General features: G+C 47.7%; 1 protein-coding gene across 1 annotated transcript in view; it reads right to left on the reverse strand.

Annotated features, from left to right (window-relative positions):
* The window catches only part of ZMAT4 (zinc finger matrin-type 4), a 48,205-nt gene that overhangs the window by 4,153 nt on the left and 22,195 nt on the right, over positions 1 to 21,857 (reverse strand). The window contains exons 3-6 of the mRNA XM_048287432.1: positions 16,982 to 17,071; positions 12,224 to 12,380; positions 6,670 to 6,897; positions 1,153 to 1,249 (exon numbers count right to left, since the gene is read on the reverse strand). Of these exons, the coding sequence (XP_048143389.1) occupies positions 1,153 to 1,249; positions 6,670 to 6,897; positions 12,224 to 12,380; positions 16,982 to 17,071 (572 nt within the window). The remainder of the gene's footprint in view (positions 1 to 1,152; positions 1,250 to 6,669; positions 6,898 to 12,223; positions 12,381 to 16,981; positions 17,072 to 21,857) is intronic.

The raw sequence follows: 21,857 nt of genomic DNA on the forward strand, positions 1-21,857 counted from the left end.
TTTAACTATATGAAGTATGACAGCTACATAAAATGTTTTGTTGCCTTGGCAACTGCAGTCCAGTGGCTTCAGCCTGAGTTACGAGGCAGAGGACAGTCTTGACATTAACTAACAATAATGAGAACAGCAGAAACCAGTGGGAGAATACTGGCTGGAACAAGCAGGGGATGATCCTCACCTGCCCCCCTGCATGGAGCACACCTGGGAGCCACGGTGCTGCGATGACCCAGTGGGACATCACCGCTGTTGAAACCCGGCAAAGGACCAGGTCTGGATTTCTAAAGTCCTTTTCTTTGTATAGAAGAGGTAATTGCTTGGAAAACCTAGAGAAACATAGATGCAGCCCTGCCAAAATCTGGTTTTTGTGCTGCCCAACACATTCTTTTGCACTGGGAATGGGCTGAGCCCAGGGCACGTGTGTCATCCGTCACTCCTACAACAGTCAAAGCACGAATAACTTCCCAGCATGTTCATTCACAGCACTAGAAATTAAGATTTCTTAATCTCTGCTAATTGTAGGAGACTGCACAATAGAGCAGAACACCATTAGCAGTCATTGCTAGTTCTGCTCATCCTGCTCACTTTTCAGACTGCCCTCAAAGCTACCTGAAACACTTCAGGTATATCCCTTTATATTCCTCTCCTAATCTGGGCAGTTCTGAGTGATTCAGCCTGAAATGGTTCCCAAAGCTCACATATAAGTGCATTAAGAGCAATTAGTTCATTAAACTAGTCTCTGATATCATGTATCTCCATCACTTCATTTTAATAATTTGTAGTAATTGACAGAGCAGACTCCCCCCAGTTCTCAGAGATGGGTAATGCCTAATTACTCTAAATCACAGAAAAAACTGGTTCACTGGGAAACACCTAATCCCCTTCGGCTCATGGTGTCTCTTCTGAGGTTTCACACATGAAAGAAGCTGCAAACTCAGTATCATTAACCACAAATCAGTGGGACTCCAGGAAGCCCATGTGGATTTGGCCCTGCATTCCTCAACCTGGAGGTGCCTCTGGTATCTGTGTTTTCACAGCAACCAGAGCACAGCCCCCCAGTGCTCCTCTGCTGACAGGGAGTTGGATGCAAAGCACTGTTACAGACAATTCCATCTCGGCAGACACAGACACTGGGAGAAGCACAATGATACTCACTTGGTCTGGTGTTTGGAGCCCTTCAGGTGTGCATGGTACTGCTCTATGGAGTTCAGGGTGACATTGCAGATGTTGCAGGTGTAGCTGCGCTTCAGGCCTGTGAAGAAAACCCAGTGTTGATTAACCCTTGGCTCCGGCTATGCCGCATGGTGAGACCGAGGGAAGCACAGGGCTACACCAGGAGGGAAACACTCCTGTGCCTGGGCTACAGACTACTCAGAGTCAAAATGGCAGCTATAAAGTACAAATAAGTGAAAATGACTGAAGAAAGGGGGAGAAATAGAAAAAAGCACCTATGCCCCAAGCAAACTTCTAATTAATTAGACAGCATTTGGATCCCACATTTCATTTCCAGTTTCACAGAGATTTCTCTTTACAGTGATCCCTCTATTTACTTTTCCAGGCCAGGGTATTCAAGCATTAGAGAAACCTAAAGAAGTATTTTTAGAACTGAGCAGAAGAAAGCCAGGTTCAAAGGCTAATCCCCCCTGAGAGTGTGGTGCCTCTCTCTCCTGTGCCCTCCTCAGAGCATCATCACTGTGTTCACACTAACAAGCACTCGAGGTGCCATTTATGCCTCTAGTTTTTGGTAGTGATCACAATACAGGGCAATTCCCCATTAGCATATTCAGCAGCCAGATCACTTAGGAACTCTCTTTTCCCCAAAGGGATCCACTCTGATTTATCCACCAAAGTGAACCAGCCAAGCACAGCTGCTGGTCTCCAACAGCCCACATTTGGCAGCCCTTGGCTGAAGGTCAAGGCTGGCAGACCGGAGGGGCACCAGGCAGCCACCCAAAGCCAAAGCAGGAGCTCTCTCACCTCTCGGTTGTCTCTTGGCTGCGGTACAGACCATCCCCAGCTGAACTAAGGGCTCTGCTTAAAAACACCGGAGCCATGGGATTCCTTGCAGGGACTGCTGTGCTCCTTAGGAACTGTTCTAATGTTCCTTGTAATGGTCTCTTCTGGCTTTCTACAGAATTACTTCTTTGCCGAAATCGTTAAAACAACTAATTTAGAACAAATAATGTGTGGCATTCTCAAATTTGATCAGTCCATGCTCACCCTAATTAACTGTACAAGTAATAAACACACTGACCCCTCCCCAGCTAGACCTACAGGCTCTCAAAAAATCCTTTGTCTTGTTTTGAACTCCAGACACCAGCGACACCAAGAGCCCCACTTCTCTCAAACACTTCATAATATCTCTCACCCAGGAATTTGGCACAACATGAAAATCATCCTTAAATAATATTTCAAAATCACTCAGATGAGTGCTTGCAAACAACAAGCCAGCAACACTGCAGAGGTATTTAAGTAGTTTCTGTATTTCTATGTCATGTTGTGGCACAGAACAAAAATCAATTTACAGATGTGCATATGGATTTTGTCCTTACAGAATTTATTCCTGATAGAGCAGTGATGGTTTTACAGTCACACCCTTTGCCCATTGCTGGCAGCTCCTGTTTCCTTCATTAAACCAACGGGCGTCAGAAGCCACATGAATCTACCACAATGCAGGGGAAGGGATGGGAAGGAATGGGTGGGAAGGGCAGTGCACGGCTGGCATGGTGTGTCAGCACAGTGCAGCAGACTGAGAACTTGGACCACATCAGGATCTCCACATGGCAGAACAGGACTGGGGAACTAAGAAACAGGTGATACTTTAACTTAAGGTAATAAGGGTCTGCTGCTCAGCCAATTTAGCAGCACATTAACAGCAGCCTCAGTGAATCTTAATTACTGGTGTAGGTGGAAACGCCTTCAGCAAATACAGCTCCTAACTGGGGATGATGATTTTCTCCCTCAGCATGTCAAGGCTACTCAGTGATGAACCAGGGGGAACCCTGTTCCCCCTCCCTGTGTTCTGTGCAGGGGAACTCAGTGCTGTTCCCTGATGCAGCTCTTCCCACAGGCTGGAACACGCAGCCGCAGACTGGGCTGATTCCATGAACTGGGATGGAGAAAGGAAACCAGCCTCAAATGAACAGCAGGATCAGACCACAGGCAATAATCACTTCCAGGATATCAAAATTACCAGAATTTGACCCCACTGGACCTCATCAAAGCTGCTACTCGGCTGAAACTGGTTTCGTAAAACTCCCCAGCCAGTGTGCTGGGGCTGAGCTCAGCCCTACGGGCCATCCGCGATTGGAAGGTGGTCCCAGCCTGAGCAGACCATACTGGCAGCTGCTGGGCTCTGGCTGTATTCTCATCTCCTTTTGCATCCTCAAGACACATCAGCATTGCCTCCCCTGCAGCGTGACATGCATTCATGTAAAATTGAATGTCCTCCTATCCCCATTAAATAAAATATTAACAAGTCAAGTTATTAATGTCATTCTGCATAAAATGCATTAAAACCCATTCCAAGGGAGTTCTTGTTAAACTGATTCTTACTAACCACAAGTGACAGCACAGAACGAGAAGTATTTATAAGGCATACCAAGAAATTATGAGCTGAGATGAAAAATGAAACTCAGCTCTTTGCCTGATTCTGGAAGAATGCATCTCCAACACCACCAATTTACCTGAGAACACAAAGGCTCCAGGTGACATCTCCATTCCCTTGTCCATCTGTACTGCAGAGGCTGCTGTGCTTTATTTTAGGGATTCAGAGCACCTGTTGCAGGGTTCGTCTTGGCCCCAGCACCAGGCAGAGCCCGTTACAAACCACCTGCCACTGCAGAGCCCCCCTGCCTCAGAGAGGGAGCTGGAGAGCTCGGCCATAGAGGACACGAGACATGAACTAAAACTGGTGAGATGTGCCTTGATGGAGCAAACTTGACATTCCTCCTCCCTGTGCCTGGCACAGGCTGGAGAGGGAGAGCGACCAGACGGAGCCACATCGCTGCCTCCAACCGAGCTGTGGCCACTCTGCTGCACAGGCACAAGTTGTCATAGCAGAGTTGGAATTTGGGGGTTGGCACCCACCAGGTTTTATCTTCCTATGATCTGTGCCAGGGTGCAGGGGCAGCCAGGGGAGGCAGCTCTGCAGGAAGAAAACTCCCAATTTCTTCCTCTTTCAGGGTATGTTCACATGCTTCCCTGTCTAGCAGGAGCAGCAGGGATTCCAGGTCAGCCACAGAGCAGGGTGGGTCCCAAAGCAGCTCTGTGCCATGGCTGGAAAGCCACACAGAACTGCTCCAAGAGAGTGGGCTGGACCCTGCACTCCATTCGGCCAAGGGAAAGGGATATGTGTGTGCCCATGCACTCCCCTGTGCTGCAGCTTTAACACAACACACACTGCAGAAACAATGCTCATTTCTCCTTTTTTTTTTTCCCCCTCTCCTCATTCTTATTTCTGAGAAGAAAATAAGACTTCAAAATTGCAGGATGAGCACTTGGTGGGAAGAATCAATGGTTTTGTTTCCTATAAATATAAATTGTCCAAAAATGTATCTCTATTCTTATTTCTCCAAATACACATTCATATTTATCAATAAATATTTTATTACAGCCATTATCAAAACATCAAAGGCTGCTGAAATGTTGTACTTCAACTGACACTGCTTGTTCCAGGCTCACACAATGCATCGAATGTTCATCTCCCACACTAGTCAAAATAGAATTAATATTTAAGCTGTGATGGGAGAAGCCACCAGGGATGAGGAGGAAGGAGATGACTTTGCGATCCAGGGGAAACTGAGGCAGCAAAGACAGTGAGGAGCAGGGAGTATATGGGGATGTTTTCCCCACCATGGCCATGTCCTGCTGCCACTGTTACCTTGTAGTCAGACATGATGTTACCTGCCAAGGTGAGGCTGTTTGCTCGGGCACAAGGTGGATATCATTCCGTGCTGGCCATTGCAGAGACTGCTTTCAACACCTGTAAAGATCTGCTCTAATCTTGCAGCTAAATGCATCCAGGAGAGCATCTCTAGATGGACACAGATGGACAGATGGTCATGACCTAGTTAGAAAAACTGAAAAAGAAGATTTCCCAGCTTGGCAGGCTCAGCCTCCTTGGCTCCCTGCGCCTGACTGCAGCTCGCTGGTGCTGTGGAGCACTGGGCACTGCAGACTGAACCCCTGAAACAGCACCCTGAAGCGTCCAACCAGAGGACCATACCTGTTCCCCTGTACCAGGCACACACACAGCCAGGATACAGCTCTGCTGTCCTCTCTCCTGCCATCCACAGACACTGGCAGGACCACACTGGATCCAGTGCAAACCCCAACCATGCACAGCACCACCGTGAAGGTAAAACCCAACAGCTGATGAGGCTGTGAAGGCCTCCAATTTCAACTCTTCCCAGTAGCTAAATGAATAAAACACTTCCCAATTGATTTATTTACAGTTAATGACATCTTCAGCCACTCTTGAGCTTGGCACAGTTCAAAGTACTGAGTATTTCCATGCTATTGTCCCAGGTTTTATTCCCACATATTTCCAGTAGCAAGCAGTGACTCAGCCAACATGAATCATTGATGGCACTGAGTCACACTAGGTAGCACAGGAGGATCTAGACAACCATTACGAGGTTTTACGGGAGATCAAGAAATGCCCAATATACTGTACAGTCATTAGTATCTCAAGAAAAATTATTTCATTTAGCGAGGAGAAAGCCCCAGGAATATCAAAATGGCACTGCAAAGCCTCACTGGCAAACCAGAGCTCTCCCATGTAGTTCTGAATCAAACTTGTCCTCCTTCCTCAGCTGCCCCAGTCAGGTCCCTATGCGCATATGGGATCGTAACCCAGACTGTGGAGACGAAAGGCTCGTGCCTCTCCTGCACTTACGCCTTGGAGTAAACAGGTACTTGTCAAGATTCAGTCCTGGACACATCCTCAGCTGACACAAACTGCACCTCTCCATCACAAGGAGGGCCCGGGGTGCTGGGGGGCTCCAGCTGCTGAGACTGCCTGGCTGTGGCTCTGCTCTGCTTGAGGGTGGCTCCCAAGGGGGTGCAAGGCCCAAATCTGTGCAACCCCAGGGTGCAGTTCCCACAGGGACCCCGCAGATGCCAGAGTCTCTCCCTGTGGGGCCAGCATGGATAGACTGACAGACAGATGAAGAAAGGCTGCTCTCCCTTCAGCAGGAACACAAAAAATTTGTGTTTAACATCCCTGCAGCAAATGCTCAGCTCCTCTTGCTGCTGCTGACCCAGGGCCATTGAAGCCTAATTAAATCATGGAAGACAGTTATCCTGCTCTCCATCACAGAGATGTAGGGAGTGCTCTGCCTCCAGCAACATCCTCCCATCTGCACTTCTGAGCTGTAACAGGCTCTCCTCTCCCAGGGACAGGCCACACTTGCTTAAGGACAGGTGTGTGCACTAATGAAAGGACTGTTTTAGGAGGAGGCAAGGGAGACACCTAGGAAACATCTGTGAAAGAATGCTGCTAAAACTGCAGGCTGGCATTCCAGAGCAGGGGATTCTTTTACAGAACTGGGAACCTCAGGAAGCAGTAACAGCATCTCGGGCTCCCTGCACCACCGGTTACTGTAATGGGCAAGGGTCACGGCATCCCACAGGGAGCAGGTCCCTCCTCTCCATGTGCAAGTCTCTCACCTCTCAGCTCCCCCAGGTCTAGGGTCTTCCCCAGCTGCTCCAGGAGGTCGGCTCTGGCTGCGTTCTTCTTGTGCTTTTTGCCGTCGTAGTGCTGCTGTGCCATCATGGGGTTGTTGAACCAGGCTGCGCAGAGCTGGCAGTACCTGTCCGAGTCCCTCCGCTGGGGCGGGGACGGAACCACCGGGGAACTGTCCGTGTGCGGGGGCTTCAGGGAGCCCAGAGCGGCTTCTGTAAAAGGGATTGTTCAGACATGAGCTTCCCCGGGTTCGTGCTGCCTGAGGAACGCCAGACCCTGAGGCAGATCCCACATTAGACACGGGGAATAATTAGCTGCAGTTACATGGTCCCGGTGGATATTTTGGATGGTGCTGCTTGGAAAGCTACCATTTCCCATTAAAAAAAGCATCATGAAAGGACAGCCCAGAACTGTTCCTCAGCTTTCTGCATTTCACTAACTGGGGAAGGAGGATGCTCCCAATGCAGTTATACATCTTATCACTGTTCTGACTAAATCTGCTAAACTTATCCTGCTTGAATTGCTACTCCAAGGAAAAATCATCAGTGGAGAATAAATACACCATGCAGAGCCATCTCCTTCTCAAGATAGAGAGACATATTTATCATTATCTCAGGATTCTTATTTTTCAATTTATTTGGTCTCAGAAAGAATGGGGAAAGCCATAGTCATTGCAAACTGTCACAGATGAAAAAAAATACTCAATACTCAGTCCCATCCTTCAAAGATCTTCACATTGTGCATTATCAGGTACCAGCAACACACGACCTTAATTTAATTCCATTTTCCTTCAGATTCATTGAAAGCGCATCCAGGAACACAAACATGACCCCCAAATCATTCCAAAGAAGAGTGAGTGATTAGTTTTTATATAATAGAGTGCACTTTGTTCGACGGAGTTTCCCAACTTCGTACAATACAAGTCACAAACCCATGAAAAAACAGTGTAAAGCAAAATAAAGTTCAGGTAACATTGGGATATAAAAATATACAATGACTAGCACTTAATTATCACACCTCATTCAAAAATTCCCTTTTATGTGGCTTTCCTTTTCTTTTCTTTTCCAGATGAAATGTCTGCTCTTTAAATAATTAACTACCTGCTCTCTCCATGGTACCAGAATAGGCACATTTGGAGGTGGCAAGAGGCATGTGGTGGCTGTCTTTGATCAGGAGATGATCCAGCCGAGCCCTGATGAGCACACAGGGCAGCAAATGCCAAACCCACCTCAGTGTCTGACATCAGGAACAGCAACACAGGGATATATTTAGACATATAATTATGCCTGGAGCCCACTGAGATTGACTCCACGGCTTGAGAAAGTTAATACTGTTATAAAACTTCTGCTGACCTGCTCAGTAAGGGACACCCTTCAAGGAAATTCTATCTTACATATAACATTACTTACAACCTTATCAATTTCCACGGGTTTATAACCTTCTATTGTTTTTGATGATGACTGCCAAGGTATCAGAGTTCCAGCAGCAATGACACTGCCTCTGGGCAGGGCCAGGCAGGGTCTGGCTGGATTTTGCTCCTAAAAAAAAGTCTTTTCTATGGTTCCAGCAAGAGAGACACAGCCCAGCCCCTCCAAGGTGTACGCAGCAGAACTGCCAGTGCAAGCAAAGAGCAAAGCCAGGGGCCAGAACAGTCATTAGGAAGAAAATTAGGGAATTGCAATATTGCCTGTTCAAACTGGGATTACACAGACTTTGCACGTGCTTGACTCACGAAAAGCAAGCACAGCTTGCTTATTGCAAACGTGTTTCTGCACTCGCCAAGGAGCCTCCCTGCAGGAAGCAGTCCAGGCCCAGAACCCAGTGATGCCACAGGGACTTGGGACAGCCCTGGTGATTCCAGGGGGACCCAGCCCTCTGCAGCACCCCAGGACAGGGCTGAGTCCAGGGAACCAGACTGAGCTGCAGAGATATTTGGACCATTATAAACAACCAGCAATTTTGGCAGCCCAGGAGCTCTGCGACAGATCTGACTTGCTGTTCCACAAGCCTCAGGCTATAAAGTTAAATCTATCCAATCTTTGGTCAGCTTTCTCTTTGTTTCTATGTATGCTGCTGCCGGAGGGGAACCAGGGAGGCTGAAGCTCACGGAGCTGGTGATGTCCACAGGAGTTACATCTCCTGCTCACTAAGGAAACCTGACAGAAGCATCTCCACTCTCAGCCACTGGCCGGCCCAGCAGCCCCATGGCTGTGCCTCTGAGCCCCTCTCCATGAGGCTGGTGGCTTGTGCTGCCCCAAAGGCCATGCAGGAGGGAGGTTGTCAGGGGGACTGTCACTCCTGCTTCAGGGGATGGCACCAGAGCCCCCCATGCCCATCCCAGCCCTGCTCCAAGCCCACATCCACACCTGGCTGCCGTGAGACCGAGGGCTACAGATCCACAGCAGAGATCTCCTGCCTGCGTCACATGGCAGCTGCCATGGGCAAGGATTTCCTCTTAGCACTCACAGTGCAAAACATCTTCTTGTAAAGTCACATTCCTCAGGGCCCACTGACAACCCCCATCAGTCCTAAGGTGTGCTGATCCCAGCCTGGCAATTAATGAAAACATCCCACATCTACCAAATTCTCCCAAAGAGAAATAGATGAAAGTTGACTTCTCTGCAAATGTGAATTTATCATTTTGATATGCACTACATAACTGCTACAGAACAGCAAATGCCATCATTCCCTGAGCAGTGACACGAAAATTAATAATAAACACTCATGAAACGTCAAATGTTAAAAATGTTTCTCCATCTAAAACACAAACATAAAAGCTGCGAGTTTGACTATTTCAAGTATTTCAAAATGCTAAATAGCTCATGACAGTCTGCCTTACGTTCCCTTTCGCTGTGGGAGGGAAGTGAGAAAGTCTTACTTTGCTGCAAGAGGCAAAATACAAAGTTAGAAACACTTCAGCACTCCGGCAATGAACTAATGTTTGACTTCTTTCTCACATCCAAAGCTTTTTATTCCAAGCTGGATTTAAATGGCACCCAATTTTTTCCATTGGCACACTCCAGGAACTCAGCATGAGGACAAGAAACTGAGCCTCAACAAGGGAGCACTGAGAAACTCAGTTTTCTTCAGAAGAAATCCCAGAAATCTAGGACTAAGACAGACTCCAGTTGCTGCTGGACAAATCCTTGCACCCAAACCAAAAAGCCATTTACTCAGTCCCTTTTGATGTCCCAAAGCCAGAGCCATTGCCACTTTCCCGGAATGATGCCTGCAGGTCCTCGCACTTGGATTGATGAAGACAGCAGCTATTTCCCCCACAATTCTTTGGTTTGTAACTCATGGTGATGATGGGATGCAAGCTGACAGAGAATGTTGGAAATGACTAGAGGAATTCGTCAGCAATAGCGATGGCATAAAGCCTCTGAGGGCTACAACCTTGTACAGCAGAGCAACAGGAAAGATCACAACTACTTCACTGTCATGATGAGATATCGTTTTTGTGAGAAACCCGACTGTTGGGCCACTTCTTCTCCTGAAAGCACTGGCACAGAATGAGACATTTGTGTTCCATCTGTATGGTAACAGTGAAGGAGAACGTAGATCTCTGCAAGGGGACTAAGAATAGACATGATTTTCTTCAGGACTGATGAGAGAGAAACCCCAGAATATCAAGCAATAGAATATCCTCCCCAGGAGCATCCAGCACGCTCAGGGCTGCGCTTGGTTGGCTCTCAGGACTCGTGAGCAATGGAGTCTCTGAAGCTCTCTCTGAGAGACTTAAAGCTCCCTGGTGCCAGCCACAGAGGACTGGGACAAAAATCCAGTGAAAATTGCTGGGTGACTGCAGGAAGCCCAGAAATGCTGTGTCCAAAGCACATATCTCTGAGAACTCCTGGAGAGCAAGGAGGTGCTTATTAATGTATTCCTGAGCTCGGCTTCATCTTCCAGATCAAGTGGCTGTAAGAGCTGATGAGTCCTTGAGTTACTCCTTCCTAGTGATTAGGATGGCTGAAGAGCCCATTACTCCAGAGCACACAGCATGGCTCACTTAGAGCCTTGTGAGGCTGATCTAGATGATTAAAAAGTGAGATAAAAAACACAGTGCAAGGCTGCAGCTCTTAGCAAGCCCTGCCTTGGCCAGGCCCCACAGCTGAAGGGTGAATCCAAACTGTCAACTTACATGGGAATCAGTCCATGTACTATTCTGAGACCCAGCACTCCTGAGAACATCAGCTCACCTGGACTTAACCAGGAATACCAGGGTTTGTGGCAGGTCCTTCGGTGCTCCAGGAGGAGCTGGCAGGTTGCACATGAGGGATGGGGTTCAAGCCCCGGACAAATAAACACCAAACCTGAGTCTCTGCTGCTCTCTGTGCCGTTGCAGCTATGTGCCAGCTGCAGAGAGCAGCCTGAAGAGCCCGACATGAGTGAAAGACCACGATAGTTCACGTGAGAGCCTTCCTCTTGGCGGACCCAGGCGTGGTCCCCCAGGTTGCCACGGCTGTACCCTCACCTCCCACAGGACACACTGGTGCTGGAGTGTGTCCAGTTAAACTGAGCAAACTACCACGTAACACAATTCCCCACATTCCCACAAGCAAAGGGGCCAACAGCTCCCAAGCCCACCCTGGCAAAGGACAAATTATATTCTCTGTATCAGCATCTACAGTCTGTGAAGTTAAAAAGGCAACAAAACCACACACACAGAGTGCCAGCCCCCGTTATCTAATCACATCTAGGATTTACGTGCTAGGCAGGGTCCAGTATACACAGCTCCATTTGTATTTTGTGCTGAAGGAAGTGCCACTGGCAGCAATTCTGGGTCACATCTGTCTGCAGGACTTCAGCCCAGCAATCCTTCCCAGAGAACGAGGAGTGCTTTGTTTGAACATTCTCTGCTTCCACAACCAAAGAGGAATTTTTTTTCACAGATTATTAGTGGTTTTCAGGGACTTTATGGTTAAGCAAACAATAAGATGGTTAAATTGTCCAATTCCAACATTTGACTTCTTAAATGTGGAAGTTAATAGGGTGCATTACTAGAATCACTGCAGAGGAAAGCACGAAACCCATCTGGGCAAAAATCAAGAAACAATCAATCCAAGGGTTTTTAAAGCCTGGACTTCCTTCTGTGGTAAGAGCAGATGATGCTCTGTACTGTACAGTAACACCAAAGGTTTATTAAACATATTAGCTGAGCTGATAATTAAACTGCTGATAATTAAAGTCAGGCTTGGCTATCTGCACCCACTGGAGACATTGTCTTCCACCGAGAAAACACTTTGGAACTGTGGAACTGGAGATAGGGCTCTCGCACCAGGGCCAGTCCCAGCTGATAAACTCCTAATCTACATAAACAAAGCAGACAATAATGAGCATCAGGAATTTTTAAAGGCTGTTATGACAAAAACACAAATGAATAGCCACTTCTGTCAGCCGCCACTGCTCAGCTGCCTGTGTTGTATCCATTTTCTGCCCGCACACACGGAGCCAGCACCTTGGCCAAGCCCCCTTGGCACAGTGAGCCCACACCACTCTGCACCGGCCCCTCCTGCTGCTCGCTGCCTCTGGACCTACCTGTGGCCTTTAATGCTGGTTGTTCCCCTAGCAACAGTTTTAACCTTTTGGCATGGATTTTCCCTTGGTAATGCGATTCCGCCACCACTGCTGAGGTAAAGGACATGTTACATAGTGTGCAGCATTTGTTCTTATCCACTGAGTCACCATCACTGCCCTGGGTGGAGACAAAAACACAGACAAAAAAAAGAGGTGCATAAGCCCACTAAGCACAATCACAGAGAAAGAAGAGAAGAATAGAAGAGAGGAATCTAGGTTGTTAGCCAAGGCCATGGCTGCCAAGTGTTTCCCTTCCTCGTCTCCCCCAGCCTTGCTCCCGTCTCATCCCAGCCCTGTCCAGTTTGGGGACACCTCCAACGCTCCAGCACCTTCGCTCTCGTCTGCACTGGGAGCTCAGCCTGTCACTGTATCCCATACAGCCATGGAGCTCCCGGCACATCCCCGAGCCTTTATTCCTGTTCTCTGGCTGAGGGAGTCACACAGACCCAACACCAGCCGTCCAACACCAACCCTTCCTCCCGATGCACTTTTTTAAGAGACCCCAAAACATCTGGGGGGACAGGACTGGGGGTCACAACCCTCTCTGTAAGTGGGAGAAACAAATGAACCATCTGAAATCACACAGGTCCCTCCAGCAGGATCCAGCACCAGCCCTGGGCAAACCTAACACAGAGTGGACACCTGACCCCCCACTGAAGGTCATTTTCTCCCCCCAAAAAAGGACTATTGGAAAAACGACTGATTTTCATCACTTTTTTCTTGCTGATAACTGTAAATCAAACCTTAGGGAGAAATCTCAAGAGGTGATTAGTACTATTCTGAGTGTAATTTGCACTTCTTTTAAATAGCTTTCTCTCAAGATATTTTATGTCTTCAAAGGGAAATCACTTGAAAGTTAAGAGCAGAGTAGAAAATTTCCAGTATCTATTGATCATCAGTGGCAACATATAAAGAGCCTCCAACAGAGCTCGTTTGAAAAGCTGATACACTTCGTTGTTAATGCACCAGTGTCTCTTCCTCTGCCAGGGCTGCTCTTCAGTGACATTTTTTTCCTTTTCAACCTACTTTCTCAGCTAGACTGCAATTAAAAATAAAAAATTAAAACCCCCTCAAAGAGCCCTCCAATACCTCATGTAGAGTTCAGGGTCCCATTTACACTGACCCACAGTTCACTGTGCAGCTCATCTGGGTTCACCCAAGTCTCCGGATGAGTGTGTCTCTCAATGTGTGGGTAGGAGTTCAGCCACCAGCAGGAGAAGAGTGTCCCCAAACCCTTGGTGGGTCTGCAAGCCCCTCTGCACACGTGTGACAGACCTCTGCTCCCTAACAGCCAGTTTTATACACCAAGTGCCATTTGTTGTAAGTGGGATGCACAAGGTATTTGGGCTCTGCCATTATTAAGCATTTACCAAGGTCTGTATCATCCCTTAGCAGCATCACCTCCCTTCCCTCCTCCACCAACCAAACCCCTGCATAGAGCCAGAGGTGCTCTAGGTTGATCCAGCCCTGAAGGGTAATTATGCCTTCTCATTTGTCAGAGGCTGTTTTACCTGAAACCAAAGAGGCTGGGGGAAGTCAATCCGGGTGTCTTTTGTCACCCGCTGAATGACACCGCGCTGACAGGATCGTGCAGGTGGTGAAATCACACGGCTGCTCACCCAGGATGCCTGAACTGGGGCACAGGGCTCTACACAGGGCAGGTGGCTGCTCCCTGGGGATGTTCTGCACCCATGTGCACCCACCCCTCCCTTCTCACCACTGTCCAGCTCCCGGGGCTGAAACAGTGAACAGGCACTAACAGCTCCACTGAGCTTCTGTAAATCTACACGGCAGCTCCTTAACCCTGTGCTGCCAGACCCAGCCAAGGAATATTTCTACATTTTGTTTCTGCAGCTTTCTCCAGCCGATCCTGTCTCGCCAACCTTCACTACAATGCAGCACAAAAGCCACTGGCTTCATACAAACTGAAGCACAACAGAACACATCACTGGCTTGGAGTTAAAGCATCCATCTCCCAGCACTAACATCCCTTCTCTTCCCCCACTCCGTAGCTGTACTGAGCCAGCCTAATTTATAGGGCTTCTTTTTGTAATATTAGAAACTTCAAAACCAGTCTTGTATATTCAACAGAATTAACTTCAGTTATTTGGCTGCCTGTTGACAAGCTGCTAAAAGGCATAATTCTCACTCAGGGCCAGGCACTTGCAGTCCTTTGCTAGATGTTCCTTAAGAAATCCACAGGAAAAGTAAGGATTTTTGTTCCACAGAAACAAATCTGCTGTCTTCATTTCCTAGGTTTTACTAAGAAGAAAAGATAATACAAACCCTAGAACACAGCAATATAAACCACAGCATTAAAGTGCTGCAAAGTAACTTTAAAATTTGAATTAATTTTCAGTGCATGAAGGTGCTGCTGTTAAAGAGCTGCTTTCTGTACTGCTCCATAGGAAATTCAGGACATTTCCATTCTGAAGCCTGTTTTTCTCATGGGACGAGCAAAGAGCAAGTACCAGTTCATGGCTCTCTAAAGCTGAAACACTAAGTCTGGAGCCCCTTAGGCCTGAATATCCTGAGGAACAACCAGCCCTAAATGAAGTGCAAGAGGTGTGACAAGGTCAGCATGTGTCCCACGGCATCCTCTCCAGCAGAAACAGAGCTGCTGGCAGCCTGGAGAGGATGGGGTGACCCAGGATATCCCCCACCTGCCACTGCCCAGACGTGGTTCAGTGAGCATTTAAACCTGTCAGAGAATGAAGTCTTCCATTGCTAATTTCTTTCACTAAACCAATACCTAATGCTTTGGATAGAAACCTCTGGTTGGGTACAAAAGACAGTAAGAATGCTGGCCCTAAAACCAGTCGCTACATCTCAGTCTCAGGGTAGGTGCTGAAGATTTCAGTTGCAGCACATGGTAAAATCTGCCCCAGAAGCATTAAATGCTCTGATTTCCTCATTGCTTGAGGCCAAGCCTCCTGAGGCAGCTGCAGAGAGGCACAAGCCCTTGGCTCCACCACCCCCAGCACCACTTTGCAGGACACATGTTGCCTCAGCAATAGAATCTAATATCATGCTACCTTCCCTCAAACCATTCATCCTCACTGTTATAAGCCCTTTCCTCTTTAAGGAAGACAAAGCTGTTTAAAGCAATTTACTATCTTACAGTACAAGTAGGACTAGAAGGGATTTGAAGGCTTTCCTCCCACCCCAAAAAAGCACTTCGTATCACATCAGACATTTTCACCATGTCTGTTCTGGTCATAAACAGGGTTAAAAGCAGTGAGAATCAGGATTTAAACCTGATTTACCAATACTGGGACTTAAAGAAATAACTCCTGATTTCAGTAGGGCCCTGATACCTTCTCAGATTACTTTCAGTTGAAATGTCAAGCAGAAATTTAAAATCAAAGGTCAAGACATGAGGTTTTTCCCCTCCTCCACACCAAATTAAACCAATAATGAAGAGCACAACAATCGAGTTGTTATCCATTGGAAAAGTACTTGTATAAGCCTTCTACTTCTCACTCCAAAGGGCTAGTGGGTGTTTTGGGAACGCAGTGTTTTTGCAATCCTCAAACAACAGCCAACCTCTCACTTTGCCTCACAGAAAGGTCAGGAAGCAGATGCTGTTTCCAATCCCATTGCACAGAGTATCCACAACTCCAGCCACCTCTCCCTCCTGCTGCCACCTGGCACAAGGACAGGGTGTTAGTTCTGTGGTCAGCAGAACACCAACCCAATGGCATACAGCCATGTAACAGTTTTGATGAAAAAAGGCTAATATTCCCTTTTTAGTTGCAGATACTTCTACAGGAATTTAATTGGTTTTCACAGATTGTTTATAATGCTCATTAAAGTCGCTGTGCCATGGCCTGAGTGACACTGCCGGGATTGGGCACTGCACATGCATGTGGTAGGGGTGTTACTGTGCAGCACTGGAGATGTCCTTAGAGATGTTCTGCTCTCTCTAAATGCAAAGGCTTGTATAATATCTGATCAGCAACAGGCCTACTTTGAGCTGTAAATGTTGGCAGATTTTCCCTGCTATGTTTTTATAACACAAATAATTTTAGAATTTAGGTCTGGCCTAGCCTAGCATTCACCTAGAACATGAGGACACGTTAATCCACCCCCACTAGGGCTGCCCTTGGCAAAAGCATCAGCAAGCACAGAATTACATTCCTTCTCCATATTGCCCTTCACAAAAGCAGTGGGAAATAGTTCAACTTTGACTTATTTGAGGTCTGATTGGTTCTCTGTCCTCCATATCCATGCTGAGGTGCACATGCACCCTTGAGAGTGGTCTTGGAAGTTGGGTGAAGGGGTCTGACCCCAGTGACCCCAGTGCTGCTCCACACAGAGCAACCACAAAGGCCCTGCCAGCAGCACCCTGGAGTGGCCATCACCCCTCACCTGGAGGCACGAGCTTCCCGCAGGCATCACCCCTATCACCTGCCCCAATTGCTCACCAGCAAACCCAGCCATCACACTGAAATGGAGTAAGCCCTGAGTATTTGCTATCAGCATATTTTTTCCTATGAAAGAACATTCGAATAACTAAAACCACAATTACTGTTGCTGATGTACATAATAATTCTTGTGTAGTTTATTGAAAATTATTTCCAGTTATTCGCATTTCGGCTAATCTAAATGTTACCTCTGGGCACCTGATCATCTGTGGCTGTAACAGAGAGAATGATGTAGCCCAGAGTCAAAGATTCACAAAGCAGCTGAATAAACAGGGACTTGGATTATACCCACATTTTCTGACCGGAGCTTTTTTGCCGGGCAGCCTCCATCGATGGGGTGAAGCATGTAATAGAGGCGGACTTTGCTGGCATGCTTCCGACTCTGGAATGCAAAAAGAAAAGAAAAAGGAGAACTGAAGTTACAAGGAGCAAGAGGCTCTGTTGCTGTGCTCACTACACCAACCCACAGTCAGATTTCATATCCCCTTGACGTATATATCCAACACCAGGGCAGAAAAGGGGAAAGGATCCGGGCGAGGAGCATTTGCACTTCTCAGAGTTTTCACAGAGCTCTGCACCCAGCTGAAATGAGTTGTGGGATGAAACCTGCCATTAGCAGAAGAAGTGGTCCACCCTGGCCCCTCTCCAAGTCCCGCTGCCTGCAGGCCCTCCAAGACACAGCAAGGATCAGACGGCGAGGGAAGGACAGCATTTGTTATCAGACCATTTCCATGGTGGGGCAGATTGAAAGCTAGGGGTTACTGAGCTTCAGCCAGAGATACAACAGCATCCTGAGGTGTCAGAGGCACACACACAAACCAAATTCACAGCTCCTATGCTTCTAGAATGATAAAATGTAAGAGGGGTAAAAAAATCTCCCATGAGGGAGACACGAGCAGGTTTCACGCTGCCTTTGGGCACAGCTGGAGTTCACTGGCAGGTGGGGTTAGAAGAGACAGGAGATCCCCTGGTGACCCCAGCAGCAGCAGCCAAAGCAAATCCTTGGGACTTGCAAGACTTAAAGGAAGATTTTAAAGCTTCTACAGCAGGAGTACAGACATAAACCTTCAAAACCCTGACTTACATCAGGTCTTGTCTTCCAGCATATGCAGGGGGGAAAAGCCTGCAGCCACGAAGTACCTGCACCCAGCACATGGGCAGCAGACACATGGGGAGCTGCTACCATGCAAATGTTTCCTTTGAATCACCCTTTCCAACTGCCCCACAGAACAACAGTTCTAATGTTATAATTTCAGATCACAGAGCTGCAATTTAAAAATATTAAATTATCATTAGCATGTTCTGGAACATTCTTTTTCCTGTGGTATAAACTTGGAGCTAAATTTGCAGGAAGCTATATTTGTATTCACATGCAGAAATGTGACTGTGCAATAATTTTTTCCACAGAGCAAATCAGTCAAGATAAATAATGTCAAATATCTGTCCCCAGCTTGTCTTCCTGCTGCATTTAGCAAATGTGCCATGGTCAGGGTGAAGTGCAGGAAACCCCAAAGCTCCAGCTACCACATGAGCAACCCAGACAGCAACTGCATAATTAGAAAATGACAAAATGAATGTTTGAAATGCACAGGACAGAGGTGCAACGCCACTCCTGGTGCTTGGCCACAGTCCCAACTTCCTGCCTGAAGCGACGCTTGGCGGGTCCCTCGCACCACACAAGGCCAGTCAAACATATTGTAAAGGCAATGTGGCCAGAGTTTTTCAGCTGAATTTCTTCCCTGAGCATTGACACCCCGCAGAGCAGTCAGCCTCCCTCGAGTCATCCTCCCCATAGTCACGAGGCTCTTCCCTCGGTTGAGTTCATCCAGCACGTCATGATGCCCACGCGCACACAGCCACAGCCTGCTCAGTTTAGAGGGTAAAAAATTTGGGAGGGGTTGCTGGGTGTGTGTAATCTGCAAAGATGTTAAGAGGAATAATTTTTACGATTCTGCTCCGTGGAGCTCAGCTGGACCATAAATGATGCCCAAATGTCAGCGTTAAAAGACAGCAAAGCTTCAGTCCTCTGTAAAACACCTCTCACCTTTCTTGACACATTTGTTTGGATTTGTGAAAGCCAAGACAAAGAAATAACTTATGTTTGGCGTAATTTAAAACTACACAGCTCCTTACGCAACCTTATTATCTTACGGTCATAAAAGCAGAGCTTAAAATCATCCCTGGCCTCCGCACGCATGTGGTGAGCATCTCCTTCCCTCTGAGGAGCAGAGGAAGCACAGCCCATTTGTCATCCATTTTATCTCTGGCATTTTCTACATTTACATGTGTATTTATCATCCCAACACCCCAGCAGGAGCACGGCAGGAGCACAGTGATTATTCTTAGCGTGCTGCTCACAAACAGCACTGCGGGTTATCCTCTCCCTACTGAAAATCTGCAGCTTCAAGGCACAAGGAGGGCAAGTGCCAGACACACGGGGGGCCAAAGGAAGAACCACGAACAGGAGCCAGAAAACTGGGATAAACTGGGATTAGGCCACCTCCAGCCCCCATTTTGATCCATCTCACCACATGCGCAAGCCTCAGGAAAGACAAAACCACATCTGTAAATCCTCAGTCCGGAACGAGCACACTGCCTTGTTGGAAGCACCTCCAACAGCCACCACAACCTCATTTTGGGCGCAATAAGGGTGCTTCTGTGCCCATGAGTATTTCTTTTGTAGCCGTACAAAGTGTTATGCCAAAGGCATTTTTACTTTCCTGTCTAGTGGGAACAGCACCTTTCAAAGGCACTAAGTCTGGTTTAATACTGCAGGCTTGAAAACCAGCCCTGACCATGCAGGGAGCTCCAACAGAGTCTGTTTTCACACAGCTGCTGCAGAGCTCTGCATTGCAAGCTCATTTGCTACTGTAAGGCTCATCAATAAAAGTAAATAAATGGATCATTTCTATCTCTATCAAATCTACTCTAATACAGAAGATCGTGGCAGAGACAGCAAAGTTCTGGCAATTCAACCCCAAAACATAGAAGGGCAAAGCAGAGCTAAATTGTGCTATGAAATGCAATTTGATATTGCATAAATCAGGTTTTGCAGCACACTCTGCCTGGAGCAAGCGGCGAGAGCAGGCAGTGAAGTCTCTGCGGGAGCAGTGGCAGCTGGCAGGGCCCTGGGAGCTGTGGATGGGGCTGGTTTGGGACATGCAGCCCTGTTGGCCCTGTTTGATGGAGGAGCTTCTCATCCCTTCTCTGTGGATTTACTAACAGCTCTGGGGAGGACTGACCCATCTCCCTTCACACGGCCAGAAGTTGCCAGCTGAGGCATTATAGCCCGGGGCTTGCCAGGTCACACAGACACACAGATCCTCCCTTCCCTGCGTTTGTCCCGGGGTCTGGGAGAGGAGTCCTCTCACCAGCTGCATGAGCTCAGGCACCCCACCATGGCCCCAGAACGGCTCCCACTTCACATCACTGATTCAAGCTGACCTGGCAGTCTAAAGCACTTTGCTTGTAGAGGGCCTTCTTCCCATCTCCCGTCATCAGGTTCGCATCAACTATCTCTGCAGCTTCCCTCAGGCTGTGCTAGCATTTAATCTCATTTCCCAATTCCCCATATATCCCTTCATCAATCCTTGCTCCCTCCTGTGCTGGCAGCTTTATGGTTTTGGGCAGTTTACCTTTCCTCTCCTGCTCCTCCTTCTCTGTGACCTCTTCTCCAGCCAAAGGCCAGGGACCCCCACACTGGAGAGCACGTGGCTGCACCAAGTACCAGCAGAGACACAGGTGCAAGATGAAGGAAGGAACCACCACGGCAGCCCAAATGGCTGCAGCTTCTGTCTGTAATGAATTATTCTTCAGAAGGCCATTGGTTGGGTTTTAATGCTTTTAGCGCACATTGTGTTGATTTTTTTGTGTGCTGGCAATTTCTTAATTAAATTGCCATGCAACATGCAGTCACATGATTATATCAATTTTATTATCTGTATTGGCCCTACTTGTAATCTCATCAAAAGAGAGAAAGTTATTTTGGCTGGCCCAGTTCTCCAAACCTTGAGCAGAAACCCAGTTACATCGTTCTCCAGCCCCTTTCCTGAGCATGCTGTGCCCAGGAGTTGTGCCAAGCTGGACGGCTCCGGCTCCCCGCACGGGACCCCCAGCACTGCCGTGCTTGCTTCCTCCTGGAAACTTCCTCCACTTCCCCACACCCACAGAGGGTGAGCAGTGACAGTGCACAGCATGTGGCCAGTGCCCTTCAAGCACCCACTTGTGAATTACTGGACCTGCTGACCTAAACGACATCATTCTGGAATTTGTAATCGCTGCCTAACAACTTTCCAAATTTCTACTGGAATAGAACCAATCTATTCCTTCCTCTATGATATAACAACATCCTCTGCATTTTTTAAATAGACAAGAGAAGTATTTTCAGCAAATGCCTTCCCTTTTCTGCCTCTACTACCCACACAGCAAACACTGTCAAGATCCCTGTGGCTCGCTGCAGAGCTGAACTCCCGGCTGTTATTCCAGACACTGCTGGATGCCAATGTCCTTTTTCTCCCTTTGTAATTTTTGAAAAGCCTCATTTATAATTTATGGTCGTCTCTATCAACTTCCCCTTTTTCCTCCATGAGTTAATTTTTTAAAAAGTGTCTACTCATGCTTTTGCCTTCCTGGGCACACAGATATGTGTCTGCAATTCCCAAGTGCTCAGCTGAATTCTCACCCCCATTAAACCAGCTGCTACAAAGCAACAGGGAGGCACGATATTGGTTTGGACATTGATTTGTTTACACATCAAGGCAACTACTGAGGATCTGTTCAGCCAAGCAACCACTAGCTCCACTTCCTTACATCTGTGATCATTCCACCTGGCTTGCCAGGCTGACTCCAAGTGGAGATCCTGAGCATGAATCTTCTGTCTCAGGAATCACCATTGTGATCTTTAGCTTTACTGCTTCCTATATTGGTTTTGACTGTAGCCAAAGTATCTCTTGTCCAACACACTGCTGGGTGCCCTGTGGAGAGGAAGCAACTCTTCTCAGAGGCTGTTTCCAGAGCAGCATGGCAGGAGCAGCCGGGCTCAGCACCTGGCTCGCGTGGTGCTGCTGCCCACAGACCTGCACCCCACACCCGGGGCTACCACAGACACCTGCTCCTCCCCAAACCCACTGGCAGTCCCTTCTAACATCACTCCCTCACATTCCTTCTGC

Source organism: Corvus hawaiiensis, chromosome 27 (assembly GCF_020740725.1).
Source record: "Corvus hawaiiensis isolate bCorHaw1 chromosome 27, bCorHaw1.pri.cur, whole genome shotgun sequence".
Taxonomy (NCBI): domain Eukaryota; kingdom Metazoa; phylum Chordata; class Aves; order Passeriformes; family Corvidae; genus Corvus; species Corvus hawaiiensis.